General features: G+C 52.2%; 1 protein-coding gene across 1 annotated transcript in view; it reads right to left on the reverse strand.

The window, feature by feature from the left end:
- SCUBE1 (signal peptide, CUB domain, EGF-like 1) overlaps positions 1-22339 on the reverse strand; it is a 129574-nt gene that overhangs the window by 20526 nt on the left and 86709 nt on the right. The window contains exons 8-11 of the mRNA XM_008578534.1: positions 19403-19519; positions 12211-12333; positions 9555-9671; positions 7676-7798 (exon numbers count right to left, since the gene is read on the reverse strand). Of these exons, the coding sequence (XP_008576756.1) occupies positions 7676-7798; positions 9555-9671; positions 12211-12333; positions 19403-19519 (480 nt within the window). The remainder of the gene's footprint in view (positions 1-7675; positions 7799-9554; positions 9672-12210; positions 12334-19402; positions 19520-22339) is intronic.

The following is a 22339-nucleotide window of genomic DNA, read 5'->3' on the forward strand; positions in this document are numbered from 1 at the left end:
CTTGTAAAATCTTGACGAGGCACTCCTGTTCTGCCAACATGTGAAAGGTGGCCACTCTGTTTTCTCTGTATCCTGAGGAACAATTGTCAGGTGACTGAACGCATGGTCCTTTCTAGCCTGTTTGGTTGAGGGAAACTGGGACGCTAGGCTAAGCACACACTTTTGACTGACTGTAGTGATTATCACGGTTTGTTATATCAAAGCTGCAATTGTCCTGACAGAACTCCTGCATCCTTATTAATTTAGACTAAGATCCTAACTCCTGTGCTTGTGTTGGTAAATGGCAAACTGCCCCCTCCCTGTCCTCCACAAAACCCAAACCACCATCACCACCACCAACAACTTAGAATAATAGTGATCATTATGGGAACTTCTGACATGTCAAAATTAGAAAATTGCATATTTAAGAGTTGCTCTGAAAAGTTAGGAGACAAAGTACCGATCATTCAGTAGTCAGCTTCTGTCATTGGTATACGTCAGTTTCCTCCTACCCAAATTTTCTGAAACCCACCTTCTTGCAGTTCTCTCTCATTACCCTCATCCCATTCCTTCTGCTCCTGCCCCTGACCTCTTACACAAGCAACTCCTTCCTCAGGGTTTATCTCAGGAAAGAAAAATCACATTGTACAATATTCCATTGAAACTGCTAAACCAGAAAACAGATCTATAATGTTGAATTTAAAGTCTGATCTAGGGCCAAGTTGGGTGCTAAATTAAATTTTCCTAAACTTTAGGAGATAGACAAACATTTGCTTCAGAATTCAGGATTTTGTTGGATAGTTATTGCCTTGGGTGATCAGACCTGTACTAATGAGTTCACTTAATTGTTGGAATCTTGGATGGGGAAAGAAAGATCAAAGGCAGCAGATGGTAAAGGTCAGGAGAAGATTTAAATACTTAGCTGTGCATAATTTAAAAAACTAGCCTTAAGAGAACAAGAAAAATAAGGAACTATAGTACACAAGGCATTCGGAAGCTTTTCCCTTAAGAAAAAATTGGATAAAGACTCAAAATTGTGAACAAAATAAATATGATTCAATAGGACACTTTAAACATAGACTTCAAACTTTCAAACAATACATTTGAGTAGACCCAAAAGCCAAAATACAGGGAGCCTTGTCTTTTCTTTTTATAAATGGGCTCACACGTGAAATAGGGGACTTAGTCAGAAAAATAAATTAGAATGGGAAAATCTTCAACATGTGGCTGAACATTTTCAAGGAGTATTAGAAAGTAAATAATCTAGGAAAAAACCTCATGGCCCTCCAGATGAAAACATCTGGCACTCAAATAAATACCAAATCAAAAGTCCTTTTTTGCAAAGAATCAAGAGTCTATAGATCAGAACACATGTAGATAAAGCAAGCAAGAAGGTTGCTGGAAGAACTGATGTTCACACTGGTTAGGAACAGAAGGACAATTATCCACAACCTTTGTAAGTAAACATTAGCCCCCAACAGTTTCCTGTATATTCTCAAAACTCCAGAAGGGAATTGTCAATACACACAGACAACACCACAGCTTTCTTGCTCATGTGGGGGCTGCTCGGGGGGAGGAAATCCTCCCAGCCCTTCGTGCTGTTGCTGGGTGTGCGGAGATTGCAGAGAGAGCCAGCAACTTTGAGGGAAGAGGCAGCATCTCCTCTCAGACAAAGAGAAGGCTGGCTTCTGTCCACTATAAAAGTGGTGAGTTTTCCCAAGCTTGGCTTGGGATGCAAACCCCCTGCCTGCATAGCAGCCACCTGGACCCCACTGAGTCACCCCCATGGGACTTGGAGGAGGGGCACAAGGGAAACCAACACACACGCTGCCCTTGCTGCTCACTGTGACGAGAGTAATAAAGTCCTTTGTTTCTGAGCCAGGAGTCTCATGCCTTCTGCCAGCATCCAGGAAACAGGAGGAGCCAGCTTCCTCAGCTAGTAAGGAGCAAACTCTCAGACCCAGAGTCCACCATATAAGCCATTCATTCTACTACCACAGAACATCAATCTCTCAGAGTAAAGCTTAAAGTTGCCTGAAAAGCAAGAGGGAAGGCGAACTGACAGGCAGTAAATTAAAAAAGGAAAAAAAGTGCTTCAGTCTTAAAGTAAGAACATCTGGTTGTGGAGGATGTGAAAGAAGACAGTAAAAGGAGAGCTTGAGAGTGTATAGGAAGTTGTGGAAGGCTTGAAGAGATAGAAACTTGATTCATTCTGGTCTCCTAAAACCATTCAAGTAGTGAGGATTCCTAACAACCCCCAGTTCTTTCCCAAGTTCCAACCTGTAAGTGTTCCTCTGGGACCTTTATCAGAACAGAAGCACCCTTCCTTTCTCAGGGACAAAGGCTCTACCTGTGTAGTGGGGAGGGATCTATTCTGCAGTTGGAACTGCCAGATAAAATACTCTTAACAGGGTTATTTTTAGAAGTCCCAGAAAATTCTTTACACATGAGTCAAATTATAGCTGATAGGAATCTTAACGTATCTATATTGTATATGATTCAAAAACAGAATCCCTGGAGCAAAAGCTTCTACAACAGCAGAACAAGTGAAACAGAGCCCAGTAGGAATGCAGACTGAGTCTTCCTAAACTGTCATAATTTTTTTTTTTTTTGGTATAAACATGCCAAAGTTAGGCCATGCTCTGGGAGTATAAACTCAACAACATGGCGAGCATTAACAACCCATTCATCTCCTTGGGTCATTAGCCAAGGTGTGTTCTCCCTGCCGCAGAGCAATTGCAGCCTTGAAAGCTGAGACATCTTCAGACCTTGCACTAGAATGACCTTTAAATCTCAGGGTACCACTCATAGTATGATCCCTATTGTGAACTGGAAATACCCATTGTTTTAATTTAATATTTAATTAATACTTTTATTTATATTTTAATTGCTTATTAAGTAACTAATTACAGTGTCTGGTTACTTTCTTCTTCTCATATTCACATTAAGCAACTCTCTTACCCTTTCCTGAAGGAAAAACTCATCTTTGTGTTTCTGTACTTCAGAAGTGTTCAGATCTAGAACACATCTTCTGGATACTACCTAACAAATCCCAACTTGGTATTGTTTATTGATGGGACTTATTTTAAAAATGAACAGATCCTTGGGCCGGCCCGGTGGCGCACTGGAGAGTGCGCCGCTTGGGAGCGCGGCGGCGCTCCCGCCGAGGGTTCGGATCCCATGTGGAGACCGGTTCCTGCTCACTGGCTGAGCGCAGTGCGGGCGCAGCACCGAGGGTTGCGATCCCGTTGCCGGTCCCCGGTATGGGCGCGACACCGAGGGTTGCGATCCTGTTACCGGTCAGTAAAAAAGACAAAAAGGAAAAAAAAAAATGAACAGATCCTAAATTTCATAAGGATATTCAAGGGAAGGTCAAGAGTAGTCAAATCAATCTTAAACATGAAATACAAAGTTGAAAATCAAACTAGTCAAATCCATCTTGAACATGAAATACAAATGCTCACACTTCCTGATTTCGATACTTACTGAAAAGCTATGGTAAGTGACAGTGGGGTATTGGCATAAGGACACACAGATCAACAGAACAGAGAGTCCAGACATAAGCCCACATTTGCAGTCATTTGATTTTGACAAAGATGCCAAGACAATTCAATGGGGCAAAAGAATAGTCTTGTGAACAAATAATGCAGTGAGAACTGGATGGCCACATGCAGAAGAATGAAGCTGGATTCCTATCTGACATCATATTAAAAAGTTACCTCAAAATGGGTCAAAGACCTAAGTGTAAGAGGTAAAACTATAAAACTCTTAGAAGAAGACATATGTGTAAATCTTTGGGACCTTGGATTAGGCAATGGTTCTCAGAAAGGACACCAAAAACACAAGCAACTGAAAAAAAAACCAGATCTCATGAAAATTAAAAGCTTTTATGATCAAAGGACACCATCAAGAAAGTGAAAAAGCAACTCACAGAATAAGAGAAAATCTTTGTAAATCATATATCTAATAAGGGACTTCTTTCTAGAATATATAAAGAAACCTTAAAATTGAATAATAAAGACAAATAACCCAATTAAAAAAGTGCACAGGATCTGAACAGACATTACTTGAAGTAACATACACAAATGGAAAATAAACACATGAAAAGATACTCAACATCATTAGCCATCAGGGAAATACAAATCAGAACCACAAGATACCATTTCATATCTACCAGGATGGCTATAATCAAAAAATTCGATAATAACAAGTGTTGGTGAGGATGAGGGACCCTGGAGCATTGCTGGTGGAAATGTAAAATGGTGCAGCCACTTTGGAAAATAGTTTAGAAGTTCCTTAAAAGTTAGAGTTACCATATAACCCAGCAATTCCAACCCTAGATATATACCTAAGAGAACTGAAAACATATATACACACAGAAAACTGTACACATCACAGCAACATTATTCACAATAGCCAAAAAGCGGAACAACCCAAATGACCATCAACTGATGAAAGGATAAACAAAATGTGGTACGTACATACAATGTAATATAATTTGGCAATAAAAAGGAATGGGATACTGATACGTACTGCAACGCCGGTGAACCTTGAAAACATGCTAAATGAAATAACCCACTCAAAAAGATCGTACGCTGTATAATTCCACTTCTATGAAAAGTTCAGGATGGGCAAGTCCATACAGACAAAAGTAGATGAGTGGCTGCCAGGGGCTGCAGGGCTTGAGGGACAATAGGGAGTGACTGCTATGGACACGGAGTTTCTTTCTGGAGAAATAAAAATGCTCTAAAATTTATTGTGGTTGCACAACTCTATGAAAATACTAAAAAACCACTGAACTGTATGCTTTAAATCCTAGGGCATGTGAATTATATCTCAATAAAGCTGTTAATAAACACAGAAAACAAAATGAAGAGGGACAAGACCAGGAAGGAGATGCAAGAATTATCCAGGCTGGGCTCCAGCCCTAAGGGACCCAAACTGGCTCTAGCAGCCCAACGTAGGGCCCCTCTTCAGGATGTGTAAATTGCTAAAAATAAAAGCATAAATATTTACAGAGAGCTGGCGAGCTTTTGGAGTAACGTGCAACTTTGGAATGATACGAAAACAAAGAGGTTTATTGCCCATAACTAAAACCCAGAGGCGGATAGAGTTTGGTGGTGCTGTCCCCCCACAAACTCATGTGGAAATCTGACCCCCAACGTGGCGGTGCTGGGAGCTCTTTGAGGCACAGAGAGATTCCTCATGAATGGCTTAATGCTCTCCCTGGGGAGCAGGGCAGTGAGTGAGTTCTCTATTATTTCCCGTGAGAGCTGGTGTTTCAAAGACCGAGGCATTTCCCCTCTCTCTCTTGCTTCCTGTCGCCATGTGATCTGCTTGTATCCACCGGCTGCTGGCGTTTCCCTCCATAAAAGACCGTGGCATCTCCCCTCTCTCTCTTGCTTCCTGTCGCCATGTGATCTGCTTGTACCCACCGGCTGCTGGCGTTTCCCTCCATGAGTAGAAGCAGCCTGAGGCCCACACCAGACGAGGCAAAGACCGAGGCATTTCCCCTCTCTCTCTTGCTTCCTGTCGCCATGTGATCTGCTTGTATCCACCGGCTGCTGGCGTTTCCCTCCATGAGTAGAAGCAGCCTGAGGCCCACACCAGACGAGGCTGTCCAGAATCGTGAGCCAAATAAACCTCTTCTCTTTATAAGTTACCCAGTTTCAGGTTTTCTGTTATAGCAACACAAAGTGGACTAACTTTTTGGTTGGGGGAAAGAGATAGAAGGCAGAGCAGATGGTTTCACAGCTCATCCTGCTCAACAGTGCTTTGCCTCAAGTACTTAGGCAAGGCCCTCACCAAGTCCAGAGAGATGGATCCATGGAGAGGTTGAAGGATTCCACCCCCACACACTATACGTGGCTTCCTATTCCGAAAAGGAGAAATGGGAACGATCAAGTTCTAAGATCCATGAAGATGCTTTCTGGAGAGGCCAGGCTGGCCACGCAACACCACCAGACCACCTCACATAGACTTCTGTTAACATCTTCCCTAGGACGACTCATTCCCAAAGGGACAAGTTGACTATGTTATTAGACAATGTTGGTGACAAACTTTCGAGGGTAGTAGAGGAAATGACCAGCTCATGACTGTTCTGTAACCAACACAGTCTTGGATAAACTGTAAAGATGCACTGGAACCAAACCCTAAGGTGCCCTTTGAGCATCTCCTCATGACTTTATGGGTCATAAATACATACTAGTAATATTAGCATGCTCATTTTCTGAATAAATTGAAGCAGTCCCTTATTGAAAAAATATAACAGCTCTTAGGAGCTACAATATTCGATATTCTGTTCCTTATTTGAGATGTTCCAACCTTATTTATTTAGTAATATATGGACACATTTTATTGGGAGAGTTATTTATAAATTACCCCCAAAATTCACTGTCTTTATTATCCCTCCTCTTTTGGAAAAATAGAAATGAATTTTTCAGAAGTATGAAGTTATCATTTAGAGGCCTTAACCTGAGGTTCTTCAGAGAAGTCCCAAAAGCGGATGGGTCACAGAAATCTCTTGTTACCTAATGCGAGCCTGTAAAATACATATTACGTCTGGTGGTTTGACGTGCTGTGGAAGGAAAAGACGGCCAGAAAGCAAAGGGGTCTAGAGGGGGTGCAGAGGTGGGTGGGGAGCTCGGGCCTCACTGACCGGACGCCCACAGCAAGGGAGGAGTGGAGGATGCTGGGGGAGATCCCTTAGGCCAAGAGAAGGGCAGGGCCTGGGCTCAGGGTAGGGAAGAGGTGCTGCCAGCTCGGGGAGGCTGGCATGGAGCAAATGAAGGTGAGGGTATAAGATCAGGCCAGCTGGGGGTAGACATTTGGCCATTCTAAGGACTGTGGCTTTGATTCTGAGTGCAACGAGGAGTCACTGGAGGACTCTGAACAGAGAGGGATGTTCTGGCTTAGATTTACAAGGCTCACTCTGGCTGCCCTAGGGACATAGAGCATGGCAGGGCAAGGACTGGAGAGTGGGTTCCAGAGGGTAGGCTCATATTCCCAGCATCCAGAACAGGACTAGGCACATAGGAAGTAGTTGGTGGTATCTGGGGAACCAATGAATGGGGGGGATCATCCAGAACTCAGCCTAGAGGTATCCACGGTGCCCGGAGCTCATGAACAGAGGGTGCATGAACCTTGGCTTTCTAGCAGGACCCCTCAACCCCAACTGTGGGGCTGGTGTCGGGGGTACCCCTCTGTGTAGGTACTTCCCGGTCCAGACCCTGATGCTGCTGTACCCTGTGTGACCCCCAAACCCCTCAGCTCCCTAGGCAGGACAAGGGGGGATTGGATGAAGGGAGGTCTCCATATCTGCTCCATCTAAACTTCCAGCCCCTGCCCCGCAAGATACCAGTGGGGCCCCTGTGCCTCTTGGCTTTGGCTGCACAGTGACCTCTCAGATATTACCTCTGTGGCCCTCCCACCCTCGCAGGTCCCTGTTTCTGTGCCTCTGGCTGACACTAAGCTTGCTCTGCCACCCATGTCCCCCACCTCTTCTGCAAGCCCTCATCCCCATTAGCCATATTCCAGCAACAGAGAGCCCCTGCCTAGAAACCCAAGGCCCATAGGAAGAGGGTGGCCCGGCCTTGCTCCCCTTCACTTGGGAAAAGTCACTGCCCCCTCTCATCCCAACTCCAGGTGCAAGGGGAGGAGCCGAGGCGGGGTGGTCCCACCAGCCGCCCCCACTCACCCACACAGTCCTTCCTGTTCCAGTGGAGCCGCCTCCCTGGTGGGCAGACACACTCATAGCTGCCTCTGGTGTTGACGCAGCCCTGGTCACAGCTCGCGTTGTTCATGCTGCACTCATCCACATCTGCAAGCACAGGTGGCAGTAAGGGCAGGAGGAGAGGCTGGACAGGCTAGCCGAGGCCACACCTATGGGGCTGGCAGGGCGAGAGGGCTGAGAATCTCCTGACCCCACCCCCAGCCTGATACCATCATGCAGCACAGACATGTAGCTGTACATGACACACACACACGGGTGCATAAGGCTCCTCACAGACACCAACACACATCCTTCCCTGGGGAACCTCAGCAGTTTTCTGAACTCAGGCAGCTGCACCTAGACTAGGGGGAGGGCAGAGGTGGTGGCATACAATTAGAGTTCCAATCCAGCCAGGTCTTGTGGCGCAGGGGACAAGCACTGGCCCGGGGATCATGAGGCCTGATCTCACTGTGGGACTATGGACGAGTCCCCTTCCCAGCCTCACTTTCCTCTCCTGTACAATAGGCACCAGGCTGAAAGAAGTCACCTCTAAGGCCCTTCCTCCTCTGACCAAAGGCACCCACTGGAGGTGGGAAGGACAAGCACTGGCCCGGGGATCATGAGGCCTGATCTCACTGTGGGACTGTGGACGAGTCCCCTTCCCAGCCTCACTTTCCTCTCCTGTACAATAGGCACCAGGTTGAAAGAAGTCACCTCTAAGGCCCTTCCTCCTCTGACCAAAGGCACCCACTGGAGGTGGGAAGAAAGGGCTGGACCCTCATACTCTGTTAGCCCCGAGGATGCCTGAATGCCAGGCGGCAGCAGGCCCAGGGAAGTGGTGCCCAGATATTTGAGTGTCCCTCCAGAAGAATCTGCAGCCCACCTCCAGAAGCCACTCCCAGCACCAGCTGTCCCCTGATCACTTCATTGCCTGACCCCATTTGACCTTCAAGCTGCCCTGCAGAGTACATGTGGCTATCCCAAAGTCACAGAAAAGCAAAAGACACCAGGGCCATCCTTGGCTGCCCCACCTATGCAACACCAAGTCCCACCAGCTCAGCCCCAGCTCCTAAGTACATCTAGAACCTTCCCCTCCTCTCCACCCCTGCCCACCTTGCCCCAGCTCCAGTAGCTCGGCTCCCATGTCAGGAGCTGTCTCCCCACTGTTACTCTGGATGCCACTCTCCTTTCCACACAGCAGCCAGAGCGTCTCGTTACATGAACTTGACCATATTATACCTCTATTTAAACCCTCCATTTATGTCTCATTGCGCTGAGAATAAAACCCCAAGTCCCCTCTGGGCTCAGGAAGCCCTGAATTGTACGGCCGTGCCGCTTCCCTGTCTGCACCTCCCACCACGCTCCCCTCTCTTGTGGGCTCCAGCCACACCATTGTCTTTTGGTCCCTCTGTGCTGCCTCTGCCTTGGTGCCGTTACACAGGCTGACCCCTATAGAATGCCTCCCCCCATCTTGACCCAAACTTTCCTCTTTTAGGATCCCCCCATTGTCTTGATATTCTGCCCTTCTCTGTTGTGACCCTCTCTCACTGGAACTGGGATTTTCTGTGTATTGGCCATCCCCCCTTCTGGACTAGGGTAAATGTGATTTCTATGCCTATGCCCACAACCTTTCCAAGGCCTGGCACCTAGTGGATACTTGCTGCCCCCCTCCCCCTGTGTCTTCCCCCACCCCCACCTTGCCCTTGGCTAAGCCCCTCTGCCCAGCCATCCCCAGCCTTGCTGATGTCCCTCCTAGGCCCACCAGGGTCAAGGTCAGTGTCGGGGTGTGGGGTGCAGTGTAGGGGGCCATGTGGCCAGGTGCGTGCCTCGGGGGGAAGGCGGCCCTGGCGGGCGGGCTGCAGACCTCCGCAGTGGGTTGTCCCGTAGAGTGTGTAGCCATGGTGACACAGGCACTGGAAGCTGCCCAGGGAATTGATGCAGATGTGGTCACAGGTCCGCTCGAAGGAGCACTCATCAATGTCTGTGTGGCCAAAGGGAGACAAAGTTTGGGGAGCAGTTTCAGGGTGTGATGGGTGGGCATGACCTGTCACTCTCAGTCACTCAATGCATATCTGTACATGGACAGTCCCTGGGCCCTGAGGCTCAGTACAGAGCTGACCCACAGTGCATGTTAGACTTCTTGTTGCTGCTCGACTTTCCATTTTATCTCCATTAACCTTCGGTTCCTAGGTTAGAAACCAACTCGCATCTTTTCTGGAGGTGAGCAGGGTAGAAATATCTTGAATAGAAGGGATTGTTCAGGAAGCTGACTGGGGCTTGCCCGAGGGCCCTGAAGAAGCTGCTGAACTGGGACATGCATCCAGGCCTCTTGGATGCTGACCAACGTGTGTTTTCCCACCACCCCAAGATGTTTCTCAAGAAAACAAGGAAAAGAACACAAACAGAAAGAGGGGAAGAGGGGAATGCTATTCACAAGGGTTGAAAAGAGAGCTCTAATAGCATATGAAATTTGATTATAAGCCTCCTGGCAGTCAAGGTAAAGAGGGAGAGGGGGAGGTCACGGAGTGCTTGTTACTGGAAAGGAGGAAATGAACCACATGCTCAGAGGAGACAAGTCTGTCCCAGCCACAAATTATGAGGACAATGGCTCCTACAGGACAGCTGATGGGGCCCCTGAGAGCAAAGCAGACGATGACCTGACCCTCCATGGACACAGCAGTTAAGAGTTCATTCTTTCACTATGTTAGTTCACGTGACTTCACACATACTCATTATACATGCACGTTTACAAAAACGCTAACACAAGGAAAGAATCATACTGCATGTGCTCAGAGGAGGATGTGCTCCCTCCTGGGGGCATCTGGGAAGACCTCCTGGTGCTTGGGGCACCTGGGCTAGACCTTGAAGGACAGGACGGGGCCGGCTTGGAAAGAGGGAATGAGAGTGGAGGAAGGGTGCTCCAGGCAAAGGCACAGGGTGCCCAGGGGATCGTGTTGTGTGGAGCTCCAGGGGGACCAGGGAGTTGTCTGGGTCCCCACCTTCAGGTCCCTGAGTGCCAAGAAAAGGAGTTTGGACCCCTCCTGATGGACCTGGGGAGCCCAGAGCCCCAGGGTCTCAGAGAGATGAACCTGCAAAAGGGTGGAGAAGAAACAGGTGGGGGTGGGGTGTGGGGGGCAGGTGAGGACAGAGCCTTGTCCCAGAGCCCAGAAACAGACATGCCATCTCACCTTTCCTCAGCAGCTGCCCGCCTGTCTCAGGGGGCAGCTGGGATACAAGGTCAAGGGCCTTCTAAGTCCTCCACAGAACTCAACAAGGCCGACCGAGAAACAAAATCTAAGTGCAGAGGAGTCCTGATTGGGGCCTGGACAGATGCTTCTGACAGGCCCTTGTGCCCTAAGAGGAAGACAGGGCCAGGATGCCCGTCCAGGGATGAAGAGGCTTCCCGGGGAGGGGAAGTGACTGGCGCAGGTCACACAGTGAGTCCCAGGATGGGCTGGTCCTGGAGCCTCCCTTGCCAGCTTCTGGCTCCTGCCTTCCTCAGGGCCCTTGTGGAGCACATCCCTCACACGTCAAGGCCTCAAGCTGCACTAAGAGGCAGAAGCCCAAGTCCTACACCCAGACTATGCTGTGTGCAGCCTGCACCTACAGGTACCCCACAGAAATAAAACTAGCAGACTGCAGCGGAATCATCAGTGAGGAAACTGAACCCCTACGCTGCCCATGGGATACCCTGCCCCCTCCTTCTGCACTTTCTCCCAACGCTGGTCCCACAGGGTATTCCCTCTCCTTCCCAATGGCCTCATCCAGCCCCACTGAGCTCCTTATGGTCCCCCAAACTCCCTCAGCCCAGTAGTGCCATCTCCAGGTGGGTTCACCTGCCTGGCTCCTCCTGGAAAACGCCTACTCATCCTTCCAGCATTTCACCAATAAACCCTCCCCGGGAACCCTTTTCCCTGACCACCCCTCTCCACTGTCCATCTTCTGGGCTTCCGCTGCATCCTGGACATCTGATGAACTTGTCCTGGGCTTCCTGGCTTCTGCCCGGACCCCTCCTGCCATTGTCCTTGTTCCTAGCATGTGCCAGGGACCCTAAGGAAGGACCGCTGGAGGGCGCCTGCAATGTGCAAAGCCTTCCAGCAGGTGGCAGCATCCTGCTTCCGAAGCCAGAGCAGTCCGGCCACTGAAGGAAGCCTGGGGGTCACCTGGGAGGGGAGCTGACAAGCTTGGCCACCGACTCACTGTGCCACCTGGGACATGTGCTGATCCCTCCCTGGGCCTCAGTTTCCCATCTATAAAAGGGACAGGTTGGACTGGATGGGCTCTGGAGTCATAAAGGACAGGGAAGGCAGGGTGGTGAGGAGCGCATGTAAGGACTGGAAGGTCACCCCTATCCCCTCAGGTCCAGCCCAGCAGCGGGCACCGACCCCACCCACACGCCCACCTCCTCTCCTAGAGCCTGCATAAGCCCAGGAGGAAGGGACATTGAGCCTGCTGGGACCCGAGGAGGATGGGGTTGTCCCAGGCCCCGAGGGCTGCCCCGGGTACGGGAGGAGGCTCACCCTGACACGTCCGCTCGTCAGTCAGCAGCTTGTAGCCCTTCCGGCAGCCACACTCGAAGCTGCCCACGGTGTTGCGGCAGAAGTGGTCGCAGCCTCCATTGTTGACCAGGCACTCGTTGATGTCTGTGGGAGCCAAGTGGGAGGGACTGAGCTTGTGTACTTGGCGGGGGGGTGACGACCCAGTGGAGGGACAGCACTGACTTGTCTGTCGCCCACTGCCAGGGCTGGTCTCAGACTTCCCAATTGAGCATAGGGATGGGGGCCTGTCTCACAGGGGTGGGGGTCAGGGGACTGGGTTACACTGGGCAGGCCCAGCTCCCCCAAGCTCCACCCCTCCCCAAGACTTGGTGAGCGTGGTATTCATGACACAGAACAGAGAAGAACTGGTATGTACTGTGCCACACAGGACAGCAGGGACCATGATGTCCGCCATGTCCTTTGCTCCACACATTCAGGGAGGCAGCCTAGAGGGCAGTGAGGCTGGAGCAGGCAGGTACCACTTCCGGTGGCCTCGGGCAAGCTACTGGAACCCCCTGAGCCTTGGCCTGCTGTCAGCACAACGAAGACAGGAAGTGCACCCACTGTGAGGAACACCATGAGGACACACAAGGTAACACCCTTAGGGTGCTGGTGCTTACTTAGTGCTCAATACAATTTTTTAAAAAGTAGGTTTTATTGACCCTTGGCTGATGAGGAGACTGAGGCCTAGAAAGGTAAAGTACCTGGTGCAAAGGCTTCAGCTGCTAAATGGGGAGCTGGGCTGTGTACCTGGATCTGACCAACTTCCCACTGCCCCAGCCCAGTTGCCCACCTGTCTTGGCTGATGAGGAGACTGAGGCCTAGAAAGGTAAAGTACCTGGTGCAAAGGCTTCAGCTGCTAAATGGGTAGCTGGGCTGTGTACCTGGATCTGACCAACTTCCCACTGCCCCAGCCCAGTTGCCCACCTGTCCCAATCCCATGGAATAAATGATGCCTCTTCTGAGCAACCTGCCAGCAGCCTCTGCTGACACACTTGAGGTGACAAGGAGCTTTCTCCCTCACAGCATGGCCTGCTGCCTGAGCACAGCCCTGACCCCGGTCAAGTCCCTCGCCCCGTCTGAGTGTCCTGCTCATCTGGGCTTTGCTGTCAGGGCCCCAGATCAGCCTGGCATTCTGTGCCATCAGAGGCCTTGTCCCTAAGGGGCCTCTTCTCCAGGAGATACAATTCCAGCTACTCCAAAGTTCCTCTTGGGCCCTGGCCTCCTGACACGGCCCAGCACTTAACAACAAAAGACATGAGCATCAGGATGGTGGCCTTACCCTGAGATCTGGAGGAGAAGAGAGGAAGCAACGGAAGAGACCCTTCCAGCAAGGAAAACGGAAAGATCTTCTCCCCGCTGGTCACTGGCCATCTCTCCGCAGAACTGCCAGCTGCAGATTCCAGCATCTACTGAGCCTGCCCTGAATGTGGGTGCTGGGCCAGGTGCCCAGACGGCTAATGGGCACTGCCCTGGGAGGAAGGTAAACCTGTTCCCATTTTACAGACGGGGGAACTGAGCCCCACAGAGGCGACTCATTCCTATCACAGTGACTCTGACCTCAGGCCGAGCCTCACACCAGGCTGCTTTCACTTCCTTTTCCTCAAACCAAACAGGCTGCACTTGATGCCTGCCCAAAAGTCCTAAAGCAGTGTTCCTACAGAATGTTCCCCAACAACACCAGAACAAAAACCCAGTCTCTGGTCCAGTGTATTAGAGGAACGTGGGGCTAAAGAGAGTGTGTCTGAGAGGCCCCATGTGGGCATTCTGGAGCCTTTGTGAGGTGTTCATGCCAAGTACTTTGTGGCAACATTGCACACGATGTCCAAACAACCGGGAGAACAGAGCTCCCATGTTATAGATGAGGTCACAGGACTACGTGCAAGAACCAGGTCTCAGCCAGCGTCTCTGTCCCCAAAGATAGGCCTTCTCCAGTACACATCACACTCACCTGGAGCAACTAGAGAGACATGAAGTCCAGTGTGGCCTGGTCCACGGCAGAGGCTCAAGCATCTCCATCACCTGCCCCCTACAACCCTCAGCATAACAGGAAGATGAGGGAATTTCTAAGCTAGAAGCCTCAGGCAGGAGAACAGAGGCCCCCTCTACTCTGCCTCCAGCAGCTGTGGAATCTTGGGCAGGAAAAGTACCTCTCTGAGCCTCAGGTTCCCCGTCTGCACACCAGGTTGCTAACCGGCACCTCTCCTAGCGTCATTATGAAGATTAAATGTGCTAAGCAGACAGGGGCTGCCACATGGTCATGACCATGACTCCTGCTTTCTTAGGCCTTCTGGAACCCCCAATCCATCCCCTTCCCCATCTAGGCCTGTCAGCTAAGGGCTGTCATAGCAACCAGACAGGCGGAGGGTGGCATGTTTGCTTGAGGCCCAAGGCTGGTGTAGCTGGCTGCGTGGGTAACAGTGTGGGGGGGAAGTCCCTGTTTCCCTGCTCTAACCCAGGATACAGAGAGCGGGGTGCTGGGCTCACATGGCCCCTCAAACCCCATTCTGACGAGCCCCCAGGGCTGTAGTTTCTGTCCCTCTCTCCATTTCCCCTCCTCCACTGTGCTCCCACCCGCCCTCCACCAGGCTCTCAGAGCCACTTTCTACACACAAATCTGACTGTGTCCACTACCTGCTGGCAAGTCTTCTGAGGCCTCCTGATCTCCCAGGACAAAGGCCCCACGCCTCTGCAGAAACTCACAGCCCTCCCCTTTGCAGCCTGGGCCAGGCTGCCTTTTCTCCTCTTCTCTGAGTGCCTTGGCAGCCCGGACTCTGGCCACCTCACCCGGCATGGCTGCAGTCCACCTGATCTCCCAGGACAAAGGCCCCACGCCTCTGCAGAAACTCACAGCCCTCCCCTTTGCAGCCTGGGCCAGGCTGCCTTTTCTCCTTTTCTCTGAGTGCCTTGGCAGCCCGGACTCTGGCCACCTCACCCGGCATGGCTGCAGTCCACCGCTCACCTGCTGACCCTCTGCAGGGATGGAGGGCCCACCCCACCCACCCGCCATGCCTGGGAAAAACTGCCCTTCTGGGAAGCCTTTCCTAATGTTCTCTCCCTTGTCATGGGACCTGCTCTCAGGGGCAAGAGGGACCTCAGGGACTACAAAGATGGAGGCATCTGCTCCTGTCTGGTGCCCCAGTGCCCAGCATGAGTGACTGCCTAGGAATGTTCATTTACTGAATAAATGAATAAACGAGTGAGTCCAGGTGATCCCAGACAAGGAAGACGACCTGAGGGTTGAGAGGAGGGAGGGGCCTCGGGCCAGGAGCGCAACATTGGGCTGCACACCCGACATCAGAGCATGAGCAAGTGTGTATGGGGGAGGCAGGTGCCAGGTGACAGGGTGAACTATAGGGGTGCACAGTAGGACAACTGTTCCTGTTTCCTTTTGCCCACCCCACTGAGGGGGCACAGCCTGGCAACCCAGGTAGGGCCATGCAGTGAGGGCTTTTGGGTGGGAACAGAGGGAGGGCACAGGGGTACGGGCTGGCATCACCCTGGAGTGCCTCATGGGGAGGGCAAGCTGCTGGGCTGGGCTGGCCGGGTAGGGGGCATGTGAGGCCACCTTCACTCCCACTCAGATAAAAGCCCTGGCAGGCCACCTGCCTGGCCCAGGGCACTGGGGAGGGAGGACAGGAAACAGGCAGTGGGTGGGGGTTCTCCCAGACTGTTTTGGGAGGAGTTGGGAGGAGGGGCTGGTGTGCCTGAGGGAAAGCCAGGCTCCAGCCCAGGGAGTTGATGACCTGGACCTCTTTCCTCTCGGAAGGATGAATTAGCAAGATGCCCTCCTCCTAATACCAAGCGGGGTGCAGTACCAAACAGAGAGCTTTGAGACTGGACTCCCGGCCTGGCTCACACTCGAAACAAAGCTAGGGCTTGGGGCAAATCCTCCAGGTCCCCCATGTCTCTGATGTTTAGGCAAAACACCCTCTTTCCCACTGTTGCCTCCACGTCATCCCCACTAGCAGAGGGTTTTCAGCTCTGGGTTTTCTAAACCCTGTGCTACCTCTACTCTCCAGCCTTGCTTGACGATGACTTTTTGGCTTCCAGAAAACACTGAAAGCTTGAAATCACTCCTTCGATATCCTCCCCTGGACCCTTGTCAGGATGAGGGTGTGTGCCCTGGCTGAGGGGCTGGGAATCCCTCTGCCTACATCTCTTCAGCCAGAGCTGGGAGAACCCCAGAGACACCAACTCAGGAGTCTGAAGGTCACCGTCTGGTTTCTCGGGCTCCCTGACTTGAAGATGTTATGATGTTCATAGTTTGCAGTTCTACACCAGTCCCATGACCCTTAAGTTCTAATATCTGTGGAAATATCTAGACTCTGCTCTTTTCCACCTCCACTGCCACCCCCTGGCCCAAGCACTGCCATCTCAAGGTGACGGGCAGTAGCTGCCCCAGGGTGATGGGCAGTAGCTGCCTCACTGATCTTCCAGATCTTGCCCAGAGACTGCTGGACAAGCAGTGGAGTGACGGGCAGTAGCTGCCTCACTGATCTTCCAGATCTTGCCCAGAGACTGCTGGACAAGCAGTGGACTGGGATTGTTTCAAAATGAAAACCGGGGCCTGTGCCACCCCTGCTCAGTGCTGACTACGCAGCACCGCCGGGCCAGTTCCTTTGCCTCTTTCCGAGACCTGGGTCCTTGACCTCACAGCCTCTGCACAGCAGTCGCATTGCTGGAAATGCTGCCCATGTGCCCCTCCCTGCCATTCCACTGCTGATTAATGCCTCTTTCCCCCCAGCTCCAGCCCCCTGCCCTGACCTCTCCCACCTCCAGCACAAGCCAGGATCCCGTTCCTTGCTCTCCCACCATACCGCACTTGTCTATCCAGCAGGAAGGGTCTGTAATACACGTTTGTCTTAGTGATTTTAAAAATTAAAAGCTGCCTTCTGCATTCAACAGAGAACCCAGGTGGGGCAGGGAGTGTCTGTTTACTCACTCACCTCCCTGGCCCTACACACAGAAGGGCCCAGAAAATACATCTGGGACATGAGTGAATGAGATGACCTCCTGCCTCAGGCCAGTGGGAGCCAGGGCCCTAAGGACTGTGACTCTAGCCACAGACTTGTGGCTCCATGTCCACAGTGGAGGTTTGGCCAAAGAGCTGAGCAGGGGCAGCCCTGGTTAAAGGGCCCCGAATGTTGCAAGGAGAGCTACAGGAAACGTGGTGGCCGGGGTCGGGGGCTCGGACTCGTGGGCCTGCGGTTGTGTGGACAGCTCTCCTTAGCGCCTCCCCTCTCCCAGAAACGGAGTGTGTGGGGGGAACAAGTGCCTCTCAGGCTACCACGGGATGGGGGGCAGCAGGGGCTCCTCTCTTAGTTGCTCTCTTTTGGCCACATGACTGCCCAGGCCCCTTTCCGGCCCAGACAGGTCGGCTCCCAGTGGCGAGCTCCTGGCCTCCAACTCCCCATTCCTGGCAGCCCTGGCCTCACCTCAGGAATTAAGCCCTGGCCCGCCCCGGCCCCAGGTCAGTGCTGTGCCTCAGAGGGAGGCAGCGCAGCCCCGGTCTACCCCTCCTGGCCCAGAGTCCGACTGCAAGTGGCCGGCCTGCTGCACTTCCCTGGGCTGTGAGGACGCCCACATCTGCACAGACCTCTGGCTTCTTTGGCCAGTCACTTCTGGCATTGAGTCCATGTGGCGAGGACTCAGATGCCACCCACCTGCCCGCCTGCCAGGGACGCACCATGGCTATTAACGGGCTGAGTGGTGGCTACAGAAGGGCTTTATTTCCAAATAAACAGGCGGAAGAACTGTTATTTCTGTCAATAATCACTGTGTTCTTCCCAGCAAGTTGGCAAGAAGGAGAAATCATACGCTGTTTATTTTTACAGGCTTAAAAAAAGTCCACCTTGGACTATTTTAAGTCACTTTAAACCTCTGTTTTCAATATTTTCACTGATTGGGCTTTGGAAGTTCTAGTTCTTTTCCCCTTCCACACCCTGCCCCCCGCATCCCCCCTTCCTGGCAAGGTGGGGGAGGGGATTTGAAGGGAATATGGAGCCGCTGGGGGGCGCTGAGCTGCTGGCTTCACCCCTCTATGCAGGAGGCTTTGGCATTCAGCTCTAAATCCCCGCCTTGAGGGCGTGTGGCTTCCTGGGGCTCCATAATCACCTCCAGCCTTTGCCTGGCCCAGTCCTTCTGTGGGCGGCTGGCCCCTTCCTCCCCCAACGCCTGTCTCTAGAGCTTGGCCAGCTCTCCTTTCCCCAAATCCCCTGCTTCTTGTTTCCTGAGGGGTCCACCACGCCCCCGGAGATGCTCAGTAACTCTGTGTGGGATGAATCAGAGAGCGAATGGGAAGAGAAACCTTTCCCTTCTCTCACCGCCAGCACCCGGCAGGCAGATCAGCCCGTTCCCTCCTTCCTTCAGCTGCAATCACTCTCAGATCCTCCCAACTCCTCATTTTCTAATGGCAAACACAAGTCCTCCTGTGTCTCTATGCCTTCAGCTGAGATCCCACCACAACTTTGCTCCTTCAGTGATAACAACAGTGTCCTTATATTTCCCCTGTATAAGTAGACCTGTGCTTCCCGAACGGCCCTGCGCCAGGCTGTCCCCACCGATTCTGTAAGGCCCACTACAACGAAAGTTTCAGTGGTTAGGAAATGCACCACACTCCACACCCTTGGGAAGCCACAACCAGTCACTGAAGGACCAGTACGTCCTACAGTGAAGACATTCGTTTAATTGTTTTTTTTTTTTTTAAAAGATGACCGGTAAGGGGATCTTAACCCTTGACTTGGTGTTGTCAGCACCACGATCACCCAGTGAGCAAACCAGCCATCCCTATATAGGATCCGAACCCGTGGCCTTGGTGTTATCAGCACCGCACTCTCCCGAGTGAGCCACGGGCCGGCCTCGTTTAATTGTTTAACCCGATGTGCAGAGGAATTATTTGACATAAGAACTTTTTGGCTCAAGAACCTACTGATGTGCTGTGCGAGAGCATTCTCCTGAACCCCCCTGGCTCTGGCTGATCCTCCCTCTTCCTGGCCTCTCCATCAGCAATGCAGGTGATGGCTGAGCACACACACCAAGTCCCCCATCCAGCCCAGCAGCTGGGCCCAGCTGTGCAAGTGCCTGGGGGCTCTTGGCCTCCACTCCTGCCTGCCTTTCGTTTGTGCCAGGTGAGCACAGGCAGGAACATGCCAACATGGCCCCATGAGCTGACCTTTGCATGTCTTCCCATCCGGCTGCAGTGTGAATCCAACCGGGCAGCTGCACCGCACGCCAGTGGCTGTGTCCTTGCATGTCCGGTCGCATCCTCCGTTATTTACTGCACATGTCTCTGAGGAGGAAAAGAGACAGACGCTCAGCCTCCTTGAGCAGAAGCCACCGCCTTTCTCTGTCCATGGGAGATCTCCTATGAGACAGAAGACCTGGGCTCAAGTTCCAGCTCTGACACCCTCTAGCTGTGGGGCCCTAGGGAAGCTGTACTGCCTCTCTGAGCCTCAGGCTCTCCATCTGTAAAATGGGAGAATGACACCATTCCCAAGGGGTCGCTAGTGAGGAGGAACAGCAATGGATAAAGGATGGGCAAACTGTCTGCAATTTGCAGAGGACCATGCTTGTAAAGGTTACTGCTAAAAAGGTCAATATCACTATTTGGGGCCAGCGCTGACACTGGTCTGGCTGCTATTTAACTGCCCAAGGCCTAATTCCTAAATCTTTGCCCTGCCTGGTCTCAGACTCCAAGTCTGAACTGGTGGTTACCAAGAGGCTACTGGGGCTCCCAAACTCCTATGTGTATAAAACGGCTTGTGGCCCTGGCCATAGTGTTGGAGGGGAGGCTCTCAGGGCCCGTACACCATGCATCACCTTGATGAGGCTCTCGGCCCAACATCTGTTCTCACTGAACGATAAGCCAGAGGCATCTGGTTTTTGTCCACTTGAAACTTGTCTAGTGCTTTTTTTTTTTCTTTTGCAAAATTCAAAGGGGCTGGAGTGGCTGGGGGCATAACTGAGGTCACTGAAGCTGATGTGTGCTGAGAGTGATCCTCCCCAGGCCTGGCAGGGCCAGCTCACCCACAGAGGAGCTGCTCTCCCGGACCTCTGATCCTTGCCAACTGGGTTTCCTCCTGAGCATGTGGTGGGCTTTTATCTTGTGGAAACTATGCTTGAGTGGCCTTCTCTCTTCTCTTTGCTGCTAGGAAGTAGAGGGACAACTGGTGTCCATCTTCCATAACCTGAATGCCCCTGCCTGCCTTGACTGTGGTTTCACCTGGGTGCCTGGCCCTGATGACACTTCTCCATGAAGGTCCTCCTGAATCAATTTATTCTGTTAGTGTCTGTGATGTCTGCATTTCTGCAAGCTGCCTTCAGTTCTCTCTGGGAGTAGTTTGGGAATGAACGTAGTGAATGAATAAATGAATATATACTTTCAGTTGCCAGGAGTCTGTGCTGGTAATTAGATCAAATTCACAGTGCCTTTCCTCTGAACTTCACCTTAGAGGGGGGTTACAGGGGGATAAGGAGACCCGACATTCCTCCTGTCTGCGTGTGTGTGTGCGTGTGCACTCCAGTGTGCATCTGCGATTCTGCAGGGCTGCAGTGCTGGGTGTCATCCTGCCACAGGGGCCCACCCACCCTCCTTCTTATGGCTAATGTCTTCACCATCACAGGGTGAGATGTAGTTACCACTGAGAGGCGTCTCCTTGACTGTGACACTTCCTGGCCTGTCTTTCAGTATGTCTGCATGAATTCTGGCCCCCCCCCAGCTGGTTATAGACGGCTTGTATGAGTCAACAGCGTACCTTCCCGCATGCCTGCCTTTGCAGTGTGCTGGTCCAGTGGCTAGGAGGCCTCCTGCCTACTCACCCTTCAAGGCCCAGCTGAAGGACCACCTCACAAGGATCCTCCCTGAAGCCCCAGACACAGAAAGAAGGCCACTGCCCTTCCCTGTACTTGTGCAGGTTGGCCCCTACATCAGTGCTGGCCAACTTCTGACTGGCGCTTGGCCTGCTCATGCCCTCTAGGCTCTCTACTGGACCATCTACTGGGGCAGAGGAGGTGGGCAGGCCAAGGCATAAATCCTGGCTCTGTCGCTCACTGAGTGACGCAGGCAGGCCACCCCTTGGGGCTGGACCTCAATACCCACACCTGGGAAATGAGGACAACAAGCCTTCCCTCCCAGGGCGGAGGTGAGGATCAAATAAAGTCCCCACTGAAAAGCACCTGGCCTGGGGCGTGGCACAGAGTACTTGCTCAACAAATGCAGCGTCCCCTCCTGGGCTGACAATCAGAGAGAGAAATCCTGCCTCCCACCCCAAAATCAAAGAGCTGACCTACTCTGCCGAGTGCCTTTTATGTGGGACAGCCCCTCTCTGGAGAGGGGGGCAGAGAATGTGCCTGTTTTCCAGGTGCAGGCAATTGAGGCTCGGGCCTTGGAGAGATGGGGAACACTAGAAGGGGGCAAGGGGAATAGTGAGTGCCAAGAGCTTGGGCTGAGACACTGGGCCTCTCCGCGGTGGTGGAGGTGGGGTCGGATGCAGGCACTGGGGCTATGTCCCTGAGAAATGACCCATCCAAACACGCTCCCAGGATCTTGTGGGTCCTTTCCTTTCTGAGAGGCACCAATGGGACGTGGAATCTCGACTTTCAAGAAACAAGGGAACCGTGGGGATCTGCTGGCCTCACCTGCCCACTGGGCAGACAGAGACTGAGAGAGAGGGCTGGGGCTGAGCAGCATGGTCACCTGTTCTCTGAATCCCCACTGCACTCTCTCCTGCAGTGGACAGTTTCAGTTTCCTTGTGTTGCCGCAGCCAATGGCTGGCACCTAAACTTCAGGCTCTGAGTGAGGGGCTCTGAGGCCTTATGGACTGTTCTTGGGTGCTGGGCACCCCACTCCATCCCACAGTGCCTTGTCATGATGGCCACCACACACCAGGTCCAACCCTGACTCCCAGCTCCAGTGCCCTCCATTTCCCTAACGAGGAACGGGTGCAGAGCATTGGGGATCATGCCTAAGGCTGTGCAGACTAAGTGGCAGAACTGACCCCACTCCATCCCACAGTGCCTTGTCATGATGGCCACCACACACCAGGTCCAACCCTGACTCCCAGCTCCAGTGCCCTCCATTTCCCTAAAGAGGAACGGGTGCAGAGCATT

The sequence above is a fragment of the Galeopterus variegatus genome, unplaced genomic scaffold (assembly GCF_000696425.1).
Source record: "Galeopterus variegatus unplaced genomic scaffold, G_variegatus-3.0.2 Scaffold1710, whole genome shotgun sequence".
Taxonomy (NCBI): Eukaryota; Metazoa; Chordata; class Mammalia; order Dermoptera; family Cynocephalidae; genus Galeopterus; species Galeopterus variegatus.